Genomic DNA, 23060 nt, shown 5'->3' on the forward strand with positions numbered 1-23060 from the left:
AATACAGACAGTTTTGACACATTGGGTCTACAATTTTCAGCCCAAAAGCTCTCCAAAACCAACCCAGAACATTCACTGCCAAAGGATTGTGACAGAATTCTGTTATCATGACAACCAAGGTTGATAAGGACCATTTACCTCCTTAAAGGTGCTATAGAGGATGTTTTCGTCGACTGAGAAACCAAAGACTGTTAGTGAGTTTTTAAAATGAGCGCATGCGTAAGAACAACCCCCCTCCTTCACAGCTCATTTCGAGGGAATGCCTCCCAAAACTCATGCAGGAGTATTGGAACACGAGTGTTTGTTTACCACCGGCATTCGCTGTGTCGTGTTAGTGGATTCATTATGTCGGACTCACCGCAGGTAACTCATAATCTGCAGTTGTTACTCCTGTCTCCTGACAAAAACATTGCATGAAGCGCCTGTGGAGTGTGTAAAGTTACTGGAGCGCGCAGCCGCGCACGTCTTTCACAAGGAATGTAATGGCAGTAATTGACAAGCCAGAGGGCCAATCATTTATACGATGATCGCGTAAACAATTGGCTGATGTTTTTAAGGCCCTAGCTCGTGCACAGATGATGTATAATAATATTATTCATTTCAGTGCACCTAATAAATAGTCTTTTATCAGTTAGTAAAGACAGTTTCAAGTAATATTTCAAAAATGTATAAAACAAAACATCCACTATAGCACCTTTAAAACTAAATAACAAAGACAAAATAAAATGATAACAATCAATTTCCCTGCCAGGTGAACAGTGTAACAGGAAAGTCATGTCAGATACAGTAAAAGAAAATGAGCAAATACAATAAAATACAATAAAAACGTTTCTATCCAAACAGGTTGAAATTTGCAAATTAACATATTTCTCCAACACGTATCGTTTGCAATGTGAATGGCAAAAACAAAACCAGTTCAAGTGCAGACAGAAAAATGACAGTATAAGTGATCGGAATAAGGAATGAAGTTAGTGCAACAAGCAAACTTTTTGGGTGGAATGACACACTCATCTCACACACTTATGCACACACCATAAAAATAATACAACAATGATGTTTCACAATAATAATAATAACTATGACAATAATAATAACATGCTTACCTTCATGTTGTGCTTTAATTTTTAAGAGTTTGGTCACTCTCCCACTCTTCACTGTAGATGCAACTTATATTTCTGACACTTTATTGCGATCACTTGAATCTAGAGCTACAAGTTCAAAAACGGATCTATTATCGCACTAAAAACATGTCACTCATTAATCATCACGTCTGCCTGCTATCGCTCTTGATTGGCTAAAAGTGTAGACTTGTCGGTAGGGCTGCAACAAACGATTATTTTGATAATCGATTAATCTGTCGATTATTAGAACGATTAATCGACTAATCATCGATTATTGCACTGATTAATCAGTAGGCTTTGTTCGATTATTCTACTTTAGCAATTAGTTAAAATATTGAGTTATACTGTACTTTAACTAGTAAATAAAACAAGGAAATCACTTCAGCTTTTAAAAGTGTATTTTTAATCATTTTTAAGCCAACTGAATAGACCAATATACTATAAATATAAATATATAAATATAATGTAATCATGTGGGGGTTTTTGTGAAAAATGAAACAACATACATACATACACATATTACATATCATATATATATATATATATATATATATCAGTGGCCAGAATTTTATTTTTGGGGGGGCCCATCTAAAAATGAGGGGGCCGATATATTATATATATATATATATATATATATATATATATATATATATATATATATATATGACACTAATAATGACTACAATGACACTAATAATTCTTATTTTATAAAAGAAATGCAAAATCAATCGGTAGTTATTAATAGAATAACGAGACACAAACCTTTACATTCAATCGCGTTTGGTCCCATTTATTTTTGATCACAGTGCATACTACATATACAAACTTTTACTCTCAAAGTGCGCACATTTGCAGAAATACACATTTACCTCAGATTTCATTAGATAGCATTTATAGAACATGTACACAGGGTTTCATAATTACCGAGGTCATAAAATGTAGTTTGCTAGGAGGGCATGCTCCCCCGAGAAAATTTAGATTTCCCTGGTGTACATATGTGCATTTTTAAGACGTTATAAGACCAACAAATTGGATAACAATAGCTTTAAAACCATGTCAACAAATACATGCATGCATGCACAGTTTTGAGGCAGCTTTAATCGCATGTTTGGCAATTTCATTTTCAAGCGACGGTCATTGCTCGTAGTATCTATTGCGCTTTATTTAAGCTATAATAAAGTAATTATGCAGCGCGCGCCGGCGCATTTGCGCATGCAATTCTTGAGTGCGCGCCACGAGCACAGTATAATAACTGATTGGACAGTCGTGTTATTTTTTCGGAGTTTTACCGACATAGCCTGACATCATCTCATCTGACCGCAGTTCACTGGTGTTCAACTGAAGCTCTCTCGTTGTCACCTGCACCTTTTCCGCGCTCGTTTGACGCGCCTGGCGCTGAGGCGAAGTCGGAATGCGCCTCTGAAAAGTGTCCCGTTTGTTGTGGTCGTAAAGAGACAGTTCTATATAAACGAAGCGTTTTACTTGGCAATGTTTTAAAAAAAACGATTTTTATTTTTGGTATTTTATATGCTCTGTTGGTGGTTTGTGGAGTAGCATCACCCGGGAGGGATATATTTTTTTATCCCCACCAGGGATAAAAACCATTTTGATTACACTCATGCTGATATTGTACCATTTGATGATCAGTAGTGGTTCGCTAAATATAATTATTCAATAAGCATTTAGGCTACAATAAGCACTTAACTTTTAATATATAACTTTAAAAATATATATTAAATAGATAGCCTAATAAAAATATCTTGATAGCTGGCTGACTAAAGTAGGCTAGATTTGAAAATGATATCATTTGTACATGGAGTTATTATATAAAAAGATACTTAATTTTTTACAATTTATAGGTGTTGTTTTATCAGTCAGTTATGTAAGTTTGATGGTTAATAGCTTCTTGCAACATTAAATCCAGGAGAGAAGACAATTCTAGAGAAAAAGCATGTTTGATTTACATATAACAAAGTTTGAGCGCGCACAGCCGCGCACGCAATATCTGGGCGAGAGCAAATAACGCCACGGAAACTGCCTCAAATTAACTATAATGACGAGAAGAAAGTTGTGTGCGCTGCAGTCAGAGGTTCTTGATTCTCTTGAAAAACGATTCTCTTTTTATTGGTTAAAATGAATGGAGAGTTAGGAGCCCGAGCACCCACCGGATTTCACTGCATTGAGATGCGCGTCCTGGAAACGGGAAGCCTCAGGTGTCGCTTCACATTGTCACACACCGCATAATAACGAACTCTCACGCGCAAAGATAATAACAGCAGAAGCTACGAGCAACACGTGAAATAATCAAATCAATAAGTCTAAAAACAGCTGTTGCATTTACCGCGCACCATATGCATCAGTGTAACAAATCAACATAAAAAATAAAAAATCGCTCAGAAATCTGGGGGGGGGGGGCCTGCATGATAATGAGGGGGCCTAGGCCCCCTCAGGCCCCCCCGTGGCTACGCCACTGATATATATATGCAGGGGTGCACATAACTTTTTCGGTCAGTTACTCAAGTGAGGACCAGGAGATGGTGTTTGGTACTCACCCCATATGTAGTGTGGTCTTAAGTGCAGTCTTCCTCACTGCCTTCCTCAGTGTCACCCCCACTGTCCTCTTCTTCAGCTTCCTGCATGGTAGATGATGAAGATGCTGCAGATGCACTTCCCTGTCCTTGGTTTAGCCTACGGTTAGCTGTCTCCATCCACAGGTCAACAGCTTGCTTTGGGTCAAATGTCTCTGTGGTCTGCTTCGACAGGTGAATCTGCATCAGGGCTGAGAGACGAGCATGTGACAGACGGGATCTGTACTTGGTTTTTATTATGTTGAGATGTGAGAATCCTCTCTCACAAGCTGCACTGCTTAAAGGCAGTGTAAGGGACAGCTTAACCACCTTGTTGATGTAGGAGTAAGCAACTGGGTTACTTGTATTTACTATTTGGACCAAGTCATACACAGAAGAGGCTCCCAGGCGTTTTCCTGCCTGCTTTAAGCGCATCCATTCTGTCACAGTGGTGTCTTTGTCAAGTTGCAATATGGCCTCATATTTCTTGAGAATGCTGCAAACTGTTGCGTTTCCAAAACTGTGGAGGTCTTGCATTTCCTGAGGCCATGTTGAAGGATCAAATACTAAGAAATGATCACATGACTTGAGGGAGTCATATCTGATTTCAAACTCTTCAATTAATCCTCTCAGTAAGTTTGTCTTGTCTCTGTCAGCATCAGCATTAGAAACAGTGTGTGCCCTGTGGCCTTCACCATCAAGCAGAAGTGTGAACTGTCCAATGGCAACCATAAGTTCATCCTTACATTCTCCAATGGTCAGCTTTTCCTTCTGAAACTTAATGGATGTGGTCTTCAAAATGTTACCAATGTCAAGCATGTTTGACAGAAAGCACTGAAAACGCTCAGTGCAGATATGCTGCAAGTCACTGTTATCACTTGTAGCCAGTTGCATTTTAATGGCTGGCAATAGTCTTGTTATTTTTAACAGTGTTTCATGCCTCCATGCAGACCATCTGATATTATGAAACTTACCCAGTTTCACAAAGGAGATCCCATTTTCTTCACACAGCTTCTTCAGTTCAGCAGTTTTTTTTGCTCCACCTTTTTGTAAATAAAACTGCAGCAGCTTGACCACAGAGCGATTAAATGTCTCACAGTAAGGAACGTTGCGATCAGCTGATTTTGCGCAATTCTCCAGTGTGTGTGCGGTGCACAAAATGTGCACAAGTGAGTCTCCAACCGCAGCAAGTCGCCGGAGTTTTGGCACAACGCCGTTGTACATACCGACGTTGACAGCAGCCCCGTCTGTGCACACAGCGACCAACTTTGTTGTCCAGTCATCCAAGCCTGTGTCCTGGAAAAGTCTCACAAGTCTGTCTGTTATGGCCTGCGCAGTTCGGTCAGCACCCAATTCAATCAGTCCAATAAAGTCTGAGGTAAACTCTCCGTTGCTGGACACAGACACAATGTAAACGATTTCCTGCTCAGTTTTTGTGATGTCCTCAGATCCATCAAAAAGCAGCCCCCAAAATTCAGCAGACTGCAACTTGGCTCGTAAATCCCCGCTGATGGCGTGGGCGATGCTTTGCATGATCCGTGTGCCCCCTTCACGTGAATGATAAGCACCTCCGACATTTACTCCTAGCCGCTTCAGTAACTGAATATCCTCAGAATAAGAAGACATGGGACGTGCGTGTTTAGCTTTATGGAAGGCGAGGAGAAAAATGTTAAACAGAGCTTGCCGTTGTTCTTCATTCAGCTTGTCTCGCCATCTGGCAAGTGGGCGACTGGACATTTCTTCTTGGCTAGCATGTTTATTAGCAATGGCTTGCACCACATTCGTGTGCTCCTTGCTCTTTTCATGTTTGTCAAATAAAGGATGGTTGAAATTCTTTGAGCCTTTATAAAACGCACCTGTTTTGTCTGCTAGATGTGGATTTGAGCGGCAAATCTTGCACCACATTTCAGTGCGCTCGTCGTTAGCTTCAAGCCACGGCACATCTTTGAGCCACTTTTCCGAAAAAAATCTTTTTTTCGACTCTGGCTCCAATTGGCGTTTCTTTGTAGGTGGCGAAACGCCAAAGAAGCTGCTTAATGTCTGTTGCTTTTTGGACATCGCGGACAGTAGTTGACAAGTAACATGTAAGTTGTAAGTCTAGATGAAAAAATCGGTCAGTACGCAAAGGCGCGGAGTAACACAGGTGGCATTACGCATTTCTGATTTTTGTCGCGCATGCGTACTTGCGTACCAGTTAGGTGCACCCCTGTATATATGTATATATGTATGTGTGTATATATATATATATATATATATATATATATAATATATATACACACACACACACACACACACACACACACACACACACACACACAAACTATCGAGTTTATGGTCATTGAATGGCTTTCCTGAGGTAAATGTTACATTTTGTGTGATATATTTGTTTGCAAGTTTTATTGACTTCTTTCTGGTTAAAACTCCGATTAAGTGATTACAATAGAGATGGATTCATTTCAGTAAGTTCAGTAAGTACTTTTTGATGTTCATTCATGTTTATTTCGCGCTGTAATAGAGAGGAATAGGTTCACATGCCGCTTGAACCGAGGTGTTACAGCGATCTGCCACACAACGTTAAACAGAGTCACCACCACAAGTATTGTTTGAATCCCGTAGTAATATTGACTGAATTTAAAAGCTTAGACTTAGTTTTATATCAAAAGTAACCTGATCTGTCGGTGCGTTGCCGTTGTCTGTGTCCTCTTTGCTCTGCGATGCATCTTTCACTGTGTGAGAAAATGAACGTGTGGCGTGAGAACAGTGAGTCTGAATGAGAGTTGGTGGCCCTGCATGACAGTATTCTGTAGTTATGCTAAACGTTATGTTTGTTATGTTTATGCTATGTTAATCTCCCACATTTCACGGGTTCGACGTCGTTTGCACTATGCTCTCCAAAGCACTGACTTCTTTTATTGGATTGGATCCCGGAGGGCTGCATTACAGTATTGCGCTACAGCGCCCCACTGGTTACACCGCGTTATTGCAGGCCCTTCAAATAGGTCGTATGAGATCAAGAGACTATTCGACAACACAAATATTTGGCGACAATTTTTTATTGTCGACGTTGTCGATAATGTCGACTAATCGTTTCAGCCCTACTTGTCGGTGACGTCAACACCAACATCAGCTGACTCTGTGGTGGGCGTGTGTATTTAGTAACATCATGATGATGGGAAGGAGTACATGCACACTTGGGTTTTGTTAAATAATCAGCCCATAAAATGGAAATGTTTGAAAACCACCAAACCGATTCCAAAAACCACCTAAATTTTGTCCACACGCCAAATACAATTCTGTCCCGCACAATCAAAAACAAAACCGCCCAATCTGGCAACACTGAATACAGATGGTTTCAAAGCAGCTTTACAGTAATACAGGAAAATAATTCAGTTATGCAAACAGAGTTCAATTCTGCTTTAAACAACTCTAAAAAGACGATAGTAAAGAGCCATTATTTAGGTGAAATCAGTTCAGTGTTGATTAATTTCGGTTCAGTAACTGTGTAAAGTACATCAATTATGAAATTACTTTAATGCAGCTGTAAAGCAGAAAACAGTGACGTCATCGTCCAGCTTAACTCAGTTCTCATTCAACAGTGTCAGTGCAGACAAATCAATAATACTGCTGAATATTAAAGGTGCTCTAAGAGATCCTGGGTGGAGTAACTTCCTGTTGACGTTTGAAGTGTTGTCAAATAAAACAGACGCTAGCTAGACCCTCCCTCCCCCTCCCCTCCGTGCTTCCTGAAACAGTCATGAACACGCATTTAAAATCATTCTTGTTGGTTTTTGGCTGGAGCATGTTTATTATGTTTCGTGGTCCAGGCTGCACAAGGTAGTTTTTGTTGCCATTTTTGGAGCTTGTGGCGACTACAGAGACCGCGTTTTTTTACAGCTTTTTCAGGGGACAGACAGCTAGCGGATAGTGAGGAGATGTTTGCTGTATGTGACAAAAAATGTTTTGGCCTAAAATGCATGACATCGCTTAGAGCACCTTTAAGTTTAACTTTATTAATGAGGACTTTGCATGGGCACTTTAAAACCTTACAATGACGGTAATCCATGTGACCCCCGAGGACGAATCGGTGTCTTCTGAAGTGAAACAATAGCTAAGAAAAATACTAATAATTTAAAATATTTTAACTATTTACAATCACTTACGATCAACTGTCATGCGTGTCTGGGTTACATTCCACTTGTATTATTTGGACTCACAGAGATGGACTATTTTCTTAAAAATATTTGCGTTTATGTGAAGAAATAAAGTCATATACATCTTGGATGGCATAAAGGTGAGAAAATCATGAGAGAATTTAATTTTTGGGTGGACTATCCCTGTAAACACTGATATTGCACTCCATAATGTACCCATACAGTCACTGTTTTGTCACTTTGTACTGTAACAGGAACTGTTCAAAGGATCATTGTTTAATTTAAAATATATATGAATTTTACACATGTATTGTGTATGTACTTGTGCAGCTTGTAAAGTAATGTATATCACGAGAATACTGTGCAGCAGTTAGTGTTTTGTGAATTCTGGTCTTTCATGTAACAACATAACCACGTTCACTTTCATATTTATTTATATCCTGTAATAATGATAAAGAATGTAAATTGGTCGTTAAAGTGGTCGTTAAAAATCCCAGGATGTCCTTTGAAAAGAGTAGGGGTGTAACCCCGACATCCTGGCCAAATTTGCCCATTGGCCTCTGTCCATCATGGCCTTCTAATCCTGATTGGCATCATCACTCTCCTCTTCACCAATCAGCTGGTGTGTGGTGGCCATTCTGGCGCAATATGGCTGCCGTCGCATCATCCAGGTGGTGCTGCACATTGGTGGTGGTTGAGGAGATTCCCCCTTCCATATGTAAAGCGTTTTGAGTACCCAGAAAAGCTCTATATAAATGTAAGGAATTATTAATTATTATTATCATATTTTTAGATATATTAATTCAAAAACTGGTTTTATAAAAGTCACAATTGAAACTGTTAAATACTGTTAAAAATGTATTTACAATTTTAAATGTTAGATGATAATGTTAACTAGGGGTGTCGCAATATACTGGTATTGACAATAATTGTGATATTCAAAGCATGAAATATCGATATCGTGTTAATTTAGGGTGTGACAATATACCGGTATTGGTGATAACAACAATATTTTAAATGAATTGGCCTCTTATGATATCATGACACGTAAATACTCCAGTGCCAGTACCTGGTTGAGCTCTCAGGTGACACCTGACAAACAAGAAGACGACACACAGCTATTCCGAGAAGAACCATGTTGTCCGAGCGTGAGAGTGAGAAGCTCCATCCACACCCGGAAAAAGTAAGCTCGACTGTATGTTTTTCGGCTTTTTCGGCTTCCTTAGACAGCCCAATCTGCAGAATTTGCCTCAGTTGCCTAGCTACAGTCAGAGCGTAGGGTGACAACACCACCAAAACTTTAACCAACTGCATGTCCATCCCCCTGCGGATTATGCCATTTTACAGAGAATAAGTTACGATTATTTTACTAGTCATGGAATGGGAAATGTTATATTAACCTGTTAAAGGATTAGTTCACTTTCGAATTAAAATTTACTGGTAATTTACTCACCCCCATGTCATCCAAGATGTTCATGTCTTTCTTTCTTCAGTCAAAAAGAAATTAAGGATTTTTCTCCATATAGTGGACTTCAATGGCTTCCACAGGTCAAAGTTTGAACTAAATTGTCATATACAATATGCTAGTTCAATAGTATATAACAATTAGTTCAAACTTTAACCTGTAGAGGGCAGTAATACACTTAGCAGTGTCTACACTGCCGGAATTCTTATAAAGAAGAAGAAGAAGAGAGCTACACTGGGTGCTTCTCAATATCCCTCCTCGTCTCCTCGCTCCTCTGTCCTCTATCCTATGACCCGGAAAACGACCGAGCTCAGCCATCTTGAAGGACATCTCAATTCTCTAATTGCACCGCGAGGAGGCGAGGATCGAGGAGTAAGGAAGCTTCCTGAGGAGTCATGAGCGAGGATACACAGGTGCATCCTTTGCGGAAGTCTTTGTCATCGAGAAACGTGACGCACGCATAAATTCTCCTCCTCCTTTATATCTGTCACAATAATTTAAATTTAAATACACTTTATACCTCATATATTTCAACGGGGCATCTTGCTTTATTAATATTATATTATATATTTCTTTAAATAACCAAAATTTTTCAACATGTGGGTATCGTGTGCAGCTAATGACGCTTTGAAGTGACGCTATAGGGAGCGAGGATATATCATTTCACTTGATTCAATTCCTACGTCCTCGCATCTTTTCCTTGCTTCCTTCCCTCGCATCCTGAAGGGGTGGAGCTAAGACGCGAGGAAAGGAAGCAAGGAAAGGAAACGAGGATGCACAAATAAGAATTGAGAAGCACCCACTGTACTAATGCAATACTAGAAATGCAAAGTTAAAGCATGACCAAGGGACAGCAAAATGCTCATTGGGTCAGCGGGGTCATACAAAAACAGGTGGAAAAGAAAAGACACATGTTAACTGCAAAATAATTAAGAATTAAGGTGAAGAATTAAGTGTGAAACCATCAGGAACCCTTTAGTCTCCAGCGCCACCATTTCACTTTTAGTCCATCTCTTATCCTGAAATGTCCGTCTTGCAGAGATGGACTAAAAATTATCTTCTAAAACTTAATGCCAGATTCTGGACTGCACTTCTGGAGACTCCAGGTAAGTTGCAGTTCTGGAAAATGGTGGCGCTGGAGACTAAAGGGTTCCTGATGATTTCACACTTAATTCTTCACCTTAATTCTCAATTCTTTTGCAGTTAACATGTGTCTTTTCTTTTCCACCTGTTTTTGTATGACCCCGCTGACCCAAAAAAAAAAAAAGTAATGACTGTGCTCTGTTCAGCACAGTGATGGTCTCTTTGCTAAATACTAACACACACTCAAATATACAGACACGCAAACACACACACACACACACACTTGCATACACTACACACTAACTCTCTCTCTCTCTCTCTCTCTCTCACACACACACCCCTCTAATACACCTACATCATACTCAAACACACACACACACACACACTCACTTTCTCTCTCTCTCACACACACACACACTCATCTAGTGATTGTTGTTTTGTTGTTATAGATGTTTCTCTCTTCTTGTGTTCAGTTGCCTGTGATCTCACACTGGATCCAAACACAGCACACACTCGTCTCATTCTGTCTGAGGAGAACAGGAAGGTGACAGGTGTGGAAGAGAAGCAGCCGTATCCTGATCATCCAGAGAGATTTGATGAGTGTCGTCAGGTTCTGTGTGGAGAGAGTCTGACTGGACGCTGTTACTGGGAGGCTGAATGGAGCAGAGATGCTGTTATATCAGTGACATATAAAGGAATCAGCAGGAAAGGAGGGAGTTATGACTGTATGTTTGGATACAATGACAAATCCTGGAGTCTGAACTGCTATGATAACAGATTCAGTGTCTGGCACAATAAGAAAAGCACTGATATACCTGACGTCCGTTCATCCTCTAATAGAGCAGGAGTGTATGTGGATGTGTCGGCCGGCACTCTGTCCTTCTACAGCGTCTCTGACACACACACACTCACACACTTACACACATTCAACACCACATTCACTGAAACCCTCTGTGCTGGATTTAAGGTTTATAATGATTCTTCAGTGTCTCTGTGTCAGATTAAATACACACACACACACACACACACACACACACACACTTGTAAATCCTCTTTCATGTGTAGTTATTTATCTACATCTAATTGTTGTGATAGTAATTATTTTTTTAGATTCAGATCTAACCGTTCAACTGCTGGCGGGGCTTAATAATTACCGTCTGATGCTGTGAAAACCCTTCTGGTCAGTCGGTCAAGCCTCTCATGCCCTTTACTTTTTAGGGTGTTAATTTCATATCGTTTTCTGGATGCTGTCCTGCTTACTTTTTACTTAAATACATAATATTTGATATAATGTGTGGAATATTATTAATTTGCGGAGCGGGTCGGGAATCAAGACTATTTTGACTTTGGTATCCGCTGATAATCAGGTGTTTTCAAAGAGCCTCGAGCTTATTTGTGTTCACGCTCTGTAGTCTGAAGACTGTCAAAGGTTTCTAATTACTACTTGATTTACAGCGTTGATCACAGGGTTTGAGCTCTGCATCTGAAGTGATTGACAGCTTTTGACTTTATAAAGGGAGCACTCTTTACCTGCTTTCTTTATAGGCATTTTAAATAAAAGTTTTATTTTTCATGCTGCTAAGAGGACCAACGGCCACATAAACACTGCAGAGATTCAGGAGAGAAAACCAAATGCAGAGTGAATCCACTAAAATATATATTATATGACATTAAGGCTCATATTGGGCTATATGTTCTTTTGATTTATGGAGATCTCTAAGTGTCTGTGGTTGTGGTGTGATTTACACACATTTGTGCAAAATAGCCTGTATGGGCAGATCGTTCACATAATGTAGACGAATGTTTTGTATTATTACATGATGGATGTTCTCATCTTTTTTTCTGTTAATTATTATGTTATTATCTGCTTGTCTTTTTTCTTGAATGCATCAAGTCAGAATGCCTGATGATTGCTTGATTGCTTGTATTACATGAGAAAATAAAGTTTGTGGATGCATATATTTTAAAAAAAGTAATTCCACATACTGTATAAACAACACTTTTTTAATAGCACAGTTAAACTGTTTATTTCAAATAAAATACTAAATGCTGAAAATGAATAAATGAAATTAGTAAATGAAAAAACAATTGTTTAATTTACAATCCTGTGAAACCCCTTCTTCCCGCTCCCCTGTATAATCCCAAATCTGAGCCCAAATGTCCATCAGTGATGTAACAGTACGAGTCTCAGCATCACTGCAGCATCACAGGTTTTCTGAGTGGATAATGCAAATAAAAATCTTACAGTGCTGAAAAATAAGCATTTGCATTTATTTTGGATGCTGTAGGTCAATTTTACCATTAAAAACTATTAAGTCTGATTCATGTAAAATATTCTTTGTGTGATCAAGTGTTTTAACCGATAAATAAATATGCATATCGCTTCCCTGCTGGGCATTTCACTTTTAAATGCATGATATGATCTCTTTGGAATACAACATTACATGTTTAAAATGAACCCATCTATATCTTCTCTACAAACAAAGGAAATCATTTTATAATACATTTTATTTAATGTTTAAAATATTTATAATGTTTTGTAGATCGTTAGATCCACAATCTGCTCATATCATCATTAAACTGCTGGAGCGTTGTTCCCATAACAGAGATATAGGGCCAGATTTACTAACAGCTTGCGCCAGTGCAAACCCTCTTGACATTAAAAAACTTTTGCAAATTTCTTTTATTTATTTGGAAATGTAATATATTTTAGTGAAGCTGCATTATTTTATTTGATCTAATTTTGTTTATTTGTGAATTTGATTAATTTTTGTGATTCTCTTTACATTTATTTGTATATCAAAATCTATTTATCTGGAAATATGCAACAATTCTAAACCCATATTGGATGGTGGTGGTTTGCTATTGGTGGATCTCATGTGAGTGACAGGTCGCCCCGCCCTCATCAAGAGGGAGAGGAAGTTATTTTGATTCAAAATTACTGTCCATTTTCAGACTGGTGGAGTGACACAAACAGTGTAAAGTGCTTCTATCAGTACACGTGACTCAGCCAATCACATTAGAGAAGTGGAGCCAACTGCATTTTTGAATGAGCGTCAATAGAGAAAGATGCTTTTTGCAGCCTGATAGTTTAGTTACAGCAGAAGTTACCTGGAGCAGGTTAAAGGATTAAATAAAATTTCCTGGTAATTTACTCACCCCCATGTCATCCAAGATGTTCATGTCTTTCTTTCTTCAGTTGAAAAGAAATGAAGGTTTTTGATGAAAACATTCCAGGATTTTTCTCCATATAGTGGACTTCAATAGAGCCCAAATGGTTGAAGGTCAAAATTACAGTTTACAGCGATCCCAGACAAGGAATAAGGGTCTTATCTAGAGAAACCATCGCTCATTTTCTAAAAAAATAAATAAATAATAAGTTTTAACAATAAATGCTCATCTTGAACTAGCTCTCTTCTTCTTCTCTATTAGAATTCCAGCAGTGTAGATGCTGCTAAGTGTATTAATACTGCCCTCCACAGGTCAAAGCAGGGCCGGATCGGGACTCATTTTCAGCCCTGGAGTTTCATGCCTCAGACCGGCCCACTTTAGTTCACGACTGACTATATTAAAATAATGTAATTAAAACCTCAGAATATAAGTCTGCAATAGGCACACTGTTCTCTACAGCCTTGTAATTCATTGTATTTTTGAAAAATATCATCATTTCCAATTCAGTGCAAAAACAGTAGCCTACGTTTTGCTTCACAGTGAAGATTTATTAGAACAGTAAATAACAGGATTGTATCAGAATCTCTTTTCTTTAAGATTTAGTATTCATAAATATCCAAACATTGAAATGAAGAAAAAAAATCTAATAAAAACAAATGTATAAAACAAAATCAAAAATAAAGATTAAAATAAAATGTCTTTTATCATCTCTTTTTCAAGGAAACAGCTGCTTTACAACTTCAAATATTTTTCACAAATATGAAAACATTAGTTCCCATTCAGTCAGTCACGTTCGACGTTACGTCGATACTGACGTAATGGGGCCTCGCCTGGGAGCCCAATCACCTCCAAGGGTACAAAACAAGCCAATGGGAATTGGCCTGTGAGATTTAAATGCCGGGCCCCTCCCCCGGCATCCGGGTATAAATAGGGCCGGCATACTCACCTTCATTCATACTTTTGCTTCGGAGCCGATTGGTTGATCTTCCTTTCACCTCTGAAGAGTGAATTTCTGATACTGAGAGAGCAAACAGCAATTTTTATTGCTAAGGACGAGTTCCTTAAAACAGCAATTTTAATTGCTTTTTCCTGTTACTCTCTGGTGGCTGCTCGATTCTCTCCAGCTGGTTGGGAAGGCACGCTCATCGGTGGGTGTGACGGCGTGCTGCCCACAGGACGGTGCTGCACTCATCCCTGTGTGCTTCGGTTGGTGAGGTTTTCTAAAAGAGCAAGCACGGGCGATCAGCGTCTTTTTCAAGATGTCTTTTCGTCCGTGTGTTTCTGGATGCGGTCGTTTCCTGACCTCCTCTGACGGCCACGATCACTGTCTCACGTGTTTGGGGAAACCCCACGCTGAGGCAGCGCTCGTGGATGGTACATGCCCTCATTGCGAGAGCATGTCCATGTTGGCATTGAGATCGCGACTCTCTTTCTTTAACACAGAAATGAGAGTCCCCTCTGTTACTACCCCAGCGCCAGCGGCTGTAGCGGCCGCTGGCCAGGTTAGTACTCTGGGAGATCTGAGGGTTACAGTGGGAGCTACTTCGTCGGGTTCGCCCCCACAAACCTCCCACTCCTCTGCAATGCCATGTGCCGTCGAGCTGCCGGCTGCTGCCACGGGGCCCTCCTCGGGGGTTCCTCGTGTCACTTTCGGCGCTCCGGAGGAGGATCAGATGTCGCTCGCTGCATCGGGGAGCGGGTTCGCTGGTTCAGAGGAAGACGATGACTCCGAGCTTCCGCCCTCAGGGGTGGTCGCTCAGTCTGAGGCGGACTCTGAATTGGCGGCCATGCTTGCCCGGGCCGCCGCGGGCATCGGTCTTGTGTGGAACCCTCCACCGTGTCCCGAGCGCTCGCGGTTGGATGATTGGTTTCTGGGTTCGGGGCGCGATTCTCAGCCACGTCCCGCCCCAGTGCCTTTCTTCCCGGAAGTGCATGAGGAGCTCCAGAAGACGTGGATGGCCCCTCACACGGCCAGAAACCGTTCTTCTGCCTCCTCCGCTCTCACTACCCTCGATGGTGGGGCTGCCAAGGGGTACGCGGAGATCCCGCAGGTGGAACGTGCGATTGCGGTGCACTTGTGCCCGCAGTCCGCGGCCACCTGGCGGAACCGTCCGCGTCTCACGGCCAAGGCTTACTCAGCCGCTGGACAGGCAGCCTCCGCCCTGCACGCCATGGCCATCTTGCAGGTCCATCAGGCGAAAGCTCTTAAGCTCTTAAGGAGCTGCACGAGGGTAGTTCTGAGCCAGGGCTGCTGCAAGAGCTGTGGACGGCGACTGACCTCGCCCTCCGGGCGACGAAAGTCACGGTGCGCGCCCTGGGTCAGACGATGTCCACCCTGGTGGTCCAGGAATGGCATCTTTGGTTGGACCTGGCTGAGATGAAGGACGCCGACAAAGTCCGCTTTCTCGATGCCCCCATCTCCCAGGCCGGCCTCTTCGGCGACACTGTCGAGGATTTTGCTCAGCAATTCTCGGCAGTGCAAAAGCAGACAGAGGCCATAAAGCACATCCTGCCCCGGCGTGATGATGCCACCAATCCGCCATGGTCTGTGCCTCTGTCTGCACCTCGCCGAGGGCGTCCTCCTGCGGCTCAGGCTTCTGGTGGGTCGGTTCCTACCCATCCTCCACGAAACTCCCGCAGGAAAGCGACGCCCCCTGCCCAGGCCGCCAAGTCTTCTTCTTCCTCCAAGAAGAAGGCTAAGAAGCGGCCCTGAGACAGGAGACCCAGTGGTGGAGGTGATTGCTCGGCAGGAGACGGTGACCGCACCGCTCCTTCCCCCGGGAGAGGGCCCGGGGGTAAATCCTGTGTTTCCTTTTCTTTTTGTTCCGCCGCTGGCCCAAGGGTCAGCGGTACCCACATTGTCAAAGAAAGAGCAATTTCCAAAACCCCTGGGTCATATAAGAAGGTCTGTGCTGAGGGTGCGCGAGCATCCGCTCCCTCTCTCTCAGCCATTCCTTCCTTCGCCACGGGCAGGGTCTTGGTGCCCCGGGGACGCAGAGCCTCCCCACGTCACCCTACCCACTCGGAGCCATGTGAGTGGACTCCACTCACAGCCTCAACTTCGGGACGCACTGCCTCCCGGGTTGGGCCACAGTGCTCCATGCTGCCCCCCCATGGGTACTTCTGTTGTCCAGATGGTTCCACTCGTACGGTGCTTGGCGGCGTGGCTACGCCTTCCCAACCCGTCCCATTGGCTCATTCGGACAATCAGACTCGGCTACGCGATTCAGTTCGCCAGGCGTCCCCCCAGGTTCAGCGGCGTTCTGTTCACCTCGGTGACAGGTCCCAACGCCTCTGTCCTGCGGGCGGAGATTGCGGTTCTTTTGGCGAAGGACGCAATAGAGCCTGTCCCTCCAGCCGAGATGAAGTCTGGGTTTTACAGCCCTTACTTCATAGTACCCAAGAAAGGCGGGGGGTTACGACCAATCCTGGACTTGCGTGTCTTGAATCGGGCCCTTCACAAGCTCCCGTTCAAGATGCTCACGGTGAAACGCATCCTCACGTGCGTTCGCACCCAGGATTGGTTTGCAGCCATCGACCTGAAGGACGCGTACTTTCATGTCTCGATCCTTCCTCGACACAGACCGTTTCTTCGGTTTGCGTTCGAGGGGCGGGCATATCAGTACAAGGTCCTACCCTTCGGGCTGTCCCTGTCTCCTCGCGTCTTTACCAAAGTCGTGGAGGGGGCCCTTGCCCCGCTCAGGGAAGTGGGCGTTCGCATTCTCAACTACCTCGACGACTGGCTCATTCTGGCCCAGTCCCGAGAGCAGTTGTGCGAACACAGGGACCTGGTGCTCAGTCACCTCAGCCAGTTGGGGCTTTGGGTCAACTGGGAAAAGAGCAAGCTTTGCCCCGTGCAGAGCATCTCTTTTCTCGGTGTGGAGCTGGACTCGGTCAACATGACAGCACGTCTCACCAACGAGCATGCACAGTCGGTGCTGAACTGCCTGAATTCGTTCTCGCGGAAAATAGCGGTCCCACTGAAACAATTTCAGAGGCTCCTGGGGCATATGGCATCCGCAGCCGCGGTCACGCCGCTCGGATTGCTTCATATGAGACCGCTTCAGCACTGGCTTCACGACCGAGTCCCGAGGTGGGCATGGCACCATGGCTCACTCCGTGTGGTCATCACACCGAGTTGTCGGCGCACATTCAGCCCGTGGTCGGACCTTGCTTTTCTACGGGCCGGGGTGCCCCTAGTACAAGTGTCCAGGCATGTTGTTGTCATGACAGATGCCTCCACCACCGGCTGGGGTGCCATATGCAGTGATCAGTCGGCGTCGGGTTCCTGGACAGGGCCCCAGCGCCACTGGCACATCAACTGCCTCGAGTTGCTAGCAGTACTCCTTGCTCTGCGCCGGTTTCGACCGTTGCTGCAGGGCAAGCATGTACTGGTCCAGACGGACAACACATCGACGGTAGCGTACATCAACCACCAGGGTGGTTTACGCTCCCGTCGCATGTCGCAACTCGCCCGCCATCTCCTCCTGTGGAGTCAGCGCCGACTCAGGTCGCTGCGCGCCTCCTACATCCCGGGCGAGCTCAATCGTGCGGCCGACGCGCTCTCACGACAGCTCAGGTCACCTGTTCACCTCTCCGGAGTCGGCCCATTGCCAGATGTTTTATTCGCTGACCGAGGGGACCCTCGGCACGGATGCACTGGCACACAGCTGGCCCCGGGGCCTATGCAAATATGCGTTTTCCCCAGTGAGCCTCCTTGCACAGACACTGTGCAAGGTCAGGGAGGACGAGGAGCAGGTCTTGCTAGTTGCGCCGTACTGGCCCAACCGGACCTGGTTCCCGGAACTCATGCTCCTCGCGACAGCCCATCCCTGGCGCATCCCCCTGAGGAAGGACCTCCTTTCTCAGGGGCAGGGCACCATATGGCACCCGCGTCCCGATCTGTGGAACCTCCACGTGTGGTTCCTGGATGGGACGCGGCAGACTTGAGTGGCCTACCGTCCGCGGTAGTCGACACCATCACTTCGGCCAGAGCCCCCTCTACGAGGCGCGCTTATGCCATGAAGTGGAATCTGTTCGTTGAGTGGTGTTCTTCCTGCCGGGAAGACCCCCGGAAATGCCCGGTCGGTGTTGTGCTTTCCTTCCTTCAGGAGGGTTTGGAACGGAGGTTGTCCCCTTCCACCCTGAAGGTCTATGTGGCCGCCATCGCAGTGCATCACGATGTGCTCGATGGCAAGTCACTAGGAAAGCACGACCTGATCATCAGGTTCCTCAGAGGCGCCAGGAGGTTAAATCCCCCTAGGCCTCGTCTCATTCCCTCCTGGTATCTCTCCGTCGCCCTCTCGGGTCTTCGGGGAGCTCCCTTCGAGCCCCTTGAGTCAGCTGAGCTTAAACATCTGTCTCTTAAGACAGTGCTCCTGACCGCGCTCGCCTCCTTCAAGAGGGTTGGGGACCTGCAGGCATTTTCGGTCAGCGATTCGTGCCTGGAATTCGGGCCGGACTACTCTCACGTTATCCTGAGACCCCGGCCTGGATATGTGCCCAAAGTTCCCACCACTCCCTTCAGGGACCAGGTGGTGAACTTGCAAGCACTGCCCCCGGAGGAGGCAGACCCAGCCCTCGCGCTGCTGTGTCCCGTTCGCGCTCTGCGCGTTTACGTGGACCGCACGCAGAGCTTCAGAAGCTCTGAGCAGCTCTTTATCTGTTTTGGAGGTCAGCAGAAGGGGAAGGCTGTCTCCAAACAGAGGTTGGCCCACTGGATAGTGGATGCCATCGCCTTGACGTACCAGTCGCAAGGCGAGCCGTGCCCCCTTGGGTTGCGAGCTCACTCCACTCGGGGTGTGGCTTCTTCCTGGGTGTTGGCGCACGGTGCCTCTGTTGCAGATATTTGCAGAGCTGCAGGCTGGGCGACACCGAATACATTCGCGAGATATTATAATCTCCTAGTGGAACCGGTGTTCACCCGTGTGCTGTCTACTCGTAGATAGCCATGGGTGTTCGCTTGCTGTGCCATTTCCCTCGGGAGAGGGAATGCGAGCACTTTTCCCGCTCCTCAGTTCAGTTCCCCATATCGGTGAACCTGATCCTGCGGCAGCCAGACGCAGCGGAGGCGTCCGGCGCTAGGTCCAGTACTCGTGTGTATGCCCAATTGGTCTGCCCTTGTACTGGGCTAGATGCCCATATGCTGTGATTCCCTGCGGGTAATCCCATATGTGTTTGTCCACGGTTCGGTTTCCCTAACGGTAAACCCGTGTCTTTCCCTGGGCGGCTTCGTTTTGCCCTATCTCTGATTGCTAGTGTGTTCCTCCCGGAAGGTAGGACCTACATCAGAGATCTTCCATATGCGTTACTGTCTTCAGGCCAGTCCATATGTGTCTTCCACACATTACCTCCCTTCGGGCAGGGTGTGGTCTCCGTAGCTTTCCCCTCCTCGGGGAACGCTTTCCTGGCGTTTTGGTCATGGCTGAAAAACATGGGAATTGAGTTCCGAAGCACTCTTCCCTGTGGGTAAGGAACAACAGCTTCGACCTCTCCACTGTAATGCCCTGTCCTCTCCATCCCACCGGTATGGAAGACATTCCTGGGCTTACTCTGGGCGCTGGAGGGTTGCGAGTATGGGCCGCACTTGCATTTGGCACGCTACGGCTTGCCAGCATCTGCCTCCCTAACACTCGTAACGTGGTTCAGTTGCTATGGCGCTTTCCATGGGACCCCATTACGTCAGTATCGACGTAACGTCGAACGTGACTGACTGAATGGGAACGTCTAGGTTACTAGTGTAACCCCCGTTCCCAGAAGGAGGGAACGGAGACGTTACGTTCCCCTGCCATAGCTCTGAGTCACCGCTGAGCGGCCAGATACCTATCTCGGCTCCTCAGCAAAAATATGAATGAAGGTGAGTATGCCGGCCCTATTTATACCCGGATGCCGGGGGAGGGGCCCGGCATGTAAATCTCACAGGCCAATTCCCATTGGCTTGTTTTGTACCCTTGGAGGTGATTGGGCTCCCAGGCGAGACCCCATTACGTCAGTATCGACGTAACGTCTCCGTTCCCTCCTTCTGGGAACGGGGGTTACACTAGTAACCTAGACGTTAAAGAATTAAACAAGTATTGCACTGTTATCTGACTTTTTTTCACAGTATAACTTTATAATGATTGTTTCATCTCTTTTTCCTCTGCATAAGTTTAGCTTCAAGGAAACATGGACAACCCTAAAACATTAATAAACACCTGAGCAGAGCACTGGTCTCTGCAACTTTATCTATCATAGTGTCATTGTCCAAAGAGAATCTCTTTCTCAGTGCACATGAGCATGAATGCCTCAAAGTTCTTCTGGGTTAAAGTGCTCCTGAGTCTGTTTTTAATGAATTTCACTGTTGAGAAGCTTCTCTCACAGGCTACTTGTGTGATGGACAGTGTTAATAGCAACTTATAGGCGAGTCCAATCACATGGTAGGCATCAGTTAGTAGATTGTACCGAGACAGAATGAGATGAACACAAATGACACAGTTTTTACAGGAGAAACAAGTTTTGCTCTCTAGTTCGACATCCTGCTGTTCCATGGAAGGATCCTCATCACCTCCTTGTGGGATTTCACTAGCTGTCCTAACAATGTAACCCTCCAGAGGGGACATCTTTAGTCTGTCCCACTGAGATGCAAGGCTGTACAGTTCACCACATAACGTGCCAACTGTAGCCCTGTCATCAAACTTAAGCAGACATTTGCTTATTTCTTCCAGAGCTGAGCTGGGAAGTCCATTTTCCCTCACATGAGCAAAGTTTCTAGGGTCTAAACAGGCAAAATCTGAGCAACGTTTTGCATTAGCAGAAAACCTCCTTTGGATACTGCCTATTACTGTGTCTACAATGACACTGTGTACTTTTACCTCAAAGTCAGTATCAGCTGATGCTAACTGCTCATCTTCTGCAAGCTCTCCTGGCATTCTTTTCTTTTTTCTGATCCTTCTCTCAGAAAAGGCAGACAGCACTACAAGCTCACACTCTTCCTCCTCTTGCGACTTTCCATTAGCCCACTTCACAAACTCATCAGCTGCACACTTAACTCCTTCAAAGTCCCTAGCACACTTCCTGAGACCCTCCTCTGTTCCCTCAACCAGACGTTGAGCTGTGGTGATATCCATTCCCTTCATCTGTAAGTATTTTGAAAGTGGGGATGTAAGCTCAAAAATGCGAAGGAAGAGTTGCGCAGTGACCACTGTCTCATACTTCAAAAAGCCTTCTATGAATCTTTTTGCCTTGGCCCTCACAGATGGCTTTTGTGTACTGTCATCTATAATGGTGTCTAAAGTCATGAGCACTTAAAAAACAAGCCTTCCTGAGGATTCCCGAAGCACCCAAACACTTTACTTAGTGCCTGATCCTTAGCCCACCACCTAGTTGGCTCTATTGGGCACAGTCGTCTGTGATGCTTGTCCTGACTCTTCTCCTCCCACTTCTGCATGCGCTTGTATGACTCTCTTAAAAAAACTGCTACATCGTTAAGCAGTGAAAACAGAGACGCACTTTCCACAACACTGCCTGTTGTCTTTGCCAGTACAAGATTCAAAAGATGTGCATAACACCAAATATGAACCTGATTGGGGGAATGCTCAGAGAGGAGTGTAGAAAAACCCCTAAACTGACCCTGCATATTAGCTGCACCATCTGTTGAGTTGCCCACACATGTGCCAATGTCAATATTAAGGTTCAGTAGCACTTTTTCCAGAAGCTCTACAAAATGCTGGCCAGTAGATGACTCACAGTCCACCACAGCAATCAGTCTTTTTCATGAATGACATCTGTTACATATCGAAGTATGATTGAACACTGGTCTTTGGAGGTGATATCTTGGGTTGTGTCAATTTGAACTGAAAACATGCCAGCTTGTCTCACTTCTTCTGATATAGTCACCTTTATCAGTTGGCTAATGACATCCACAACTTTATTTATTGTCTCTTTTGACAGCAGAGTAACTAGAGCGCCTCTGCCTTTTGCACCAGTTTCATGCTGCTTTTTGCTGTTTTCAATGCAAGTGTTAACATGCTGTTGGAGGCAAATGTCATATCTACTCAAAAGTAGAATCAACTCCAGGACGTTACCATGATTAACAGCAATGTTTTCTAAGCTAAAGGCTCCCTCTTCTTTATCTCCCCTGTAGCTAAAGCCACATTTGCCTATGACTTTAACAACGTCCACTATACGCTCCATCACCTGGCGTTTCTTTTTCACTTGCTCAGCACGTAATGACATTTGGTTGCCAGTCAACAGGCTTTTAACATCTGCCTTTTGTATTTTCAGAAAGTAAGCATCTGCACTATCTCTGTGTGTCTTACTTTTTTCATGTTCCACTATCCTTTGGTGAATGTGTTTCCAGTCTTTCATGTCTTCCTTTATGAAAGGGCCATCACTTACCAAAGGTGCAAATGCCAAACAAACTGAACAGTGCAGAGATTGTTTTTTTTCACAGTAAGTTAGCCACTTGCGGTTTGTTCCAACTTTGTGTTGTATTAAAATAAAGTATGTGAGCACGAATTAGGAG

The 23060-nt window shown here is 44.4% G+C and overlaps 1 protein-coding gene across 6 annotated transcripts in view; it reads left to right on the forward strand.

Moving 5' to 3' along the window:
- The window catches only part of LOC125278886 (NACHT, LRR and PYD domains-containing protein 3-like), a 28797-nt gene extending 16543 nt beyond the window's left edge, over positions 1 to 12254 (forward strand). For all 6 annotated transcript variants that reach the window (XM_048208279.1, XM_048208283.1, XM_048208282.1 and 3 more), the window contains one exon: positions 10861 to 12254. In XM_048208279.1, the coding sequence (XP_048064236.1) occupies positions 10861 to 11534 (674 nt within the window). In that variant the 3' untranslated portion in view covers positions 11535 to 12254. The remainder of the gene's footprint in view (positions 1 to 10860) is intronic.
- Positions 12255 to 23060: the final 10806 nt, after the last annotated feature.

This window comes from Megalobrama amblycephala, linkage group LG11 (assembly GCF_018812025.1).
Source record: "Megalobrama amblycephala isolate DHTTF-2021 linkage group LG11, ASM1881202v1, whole genome shotgun sequence".
Lineage (NCBI taxonomy): Eukaryota > Metazoa > Chordata > Actinopteri > Cypriniformes > Xenocyprididae > Megalobrama > Megalobrama amblycephala.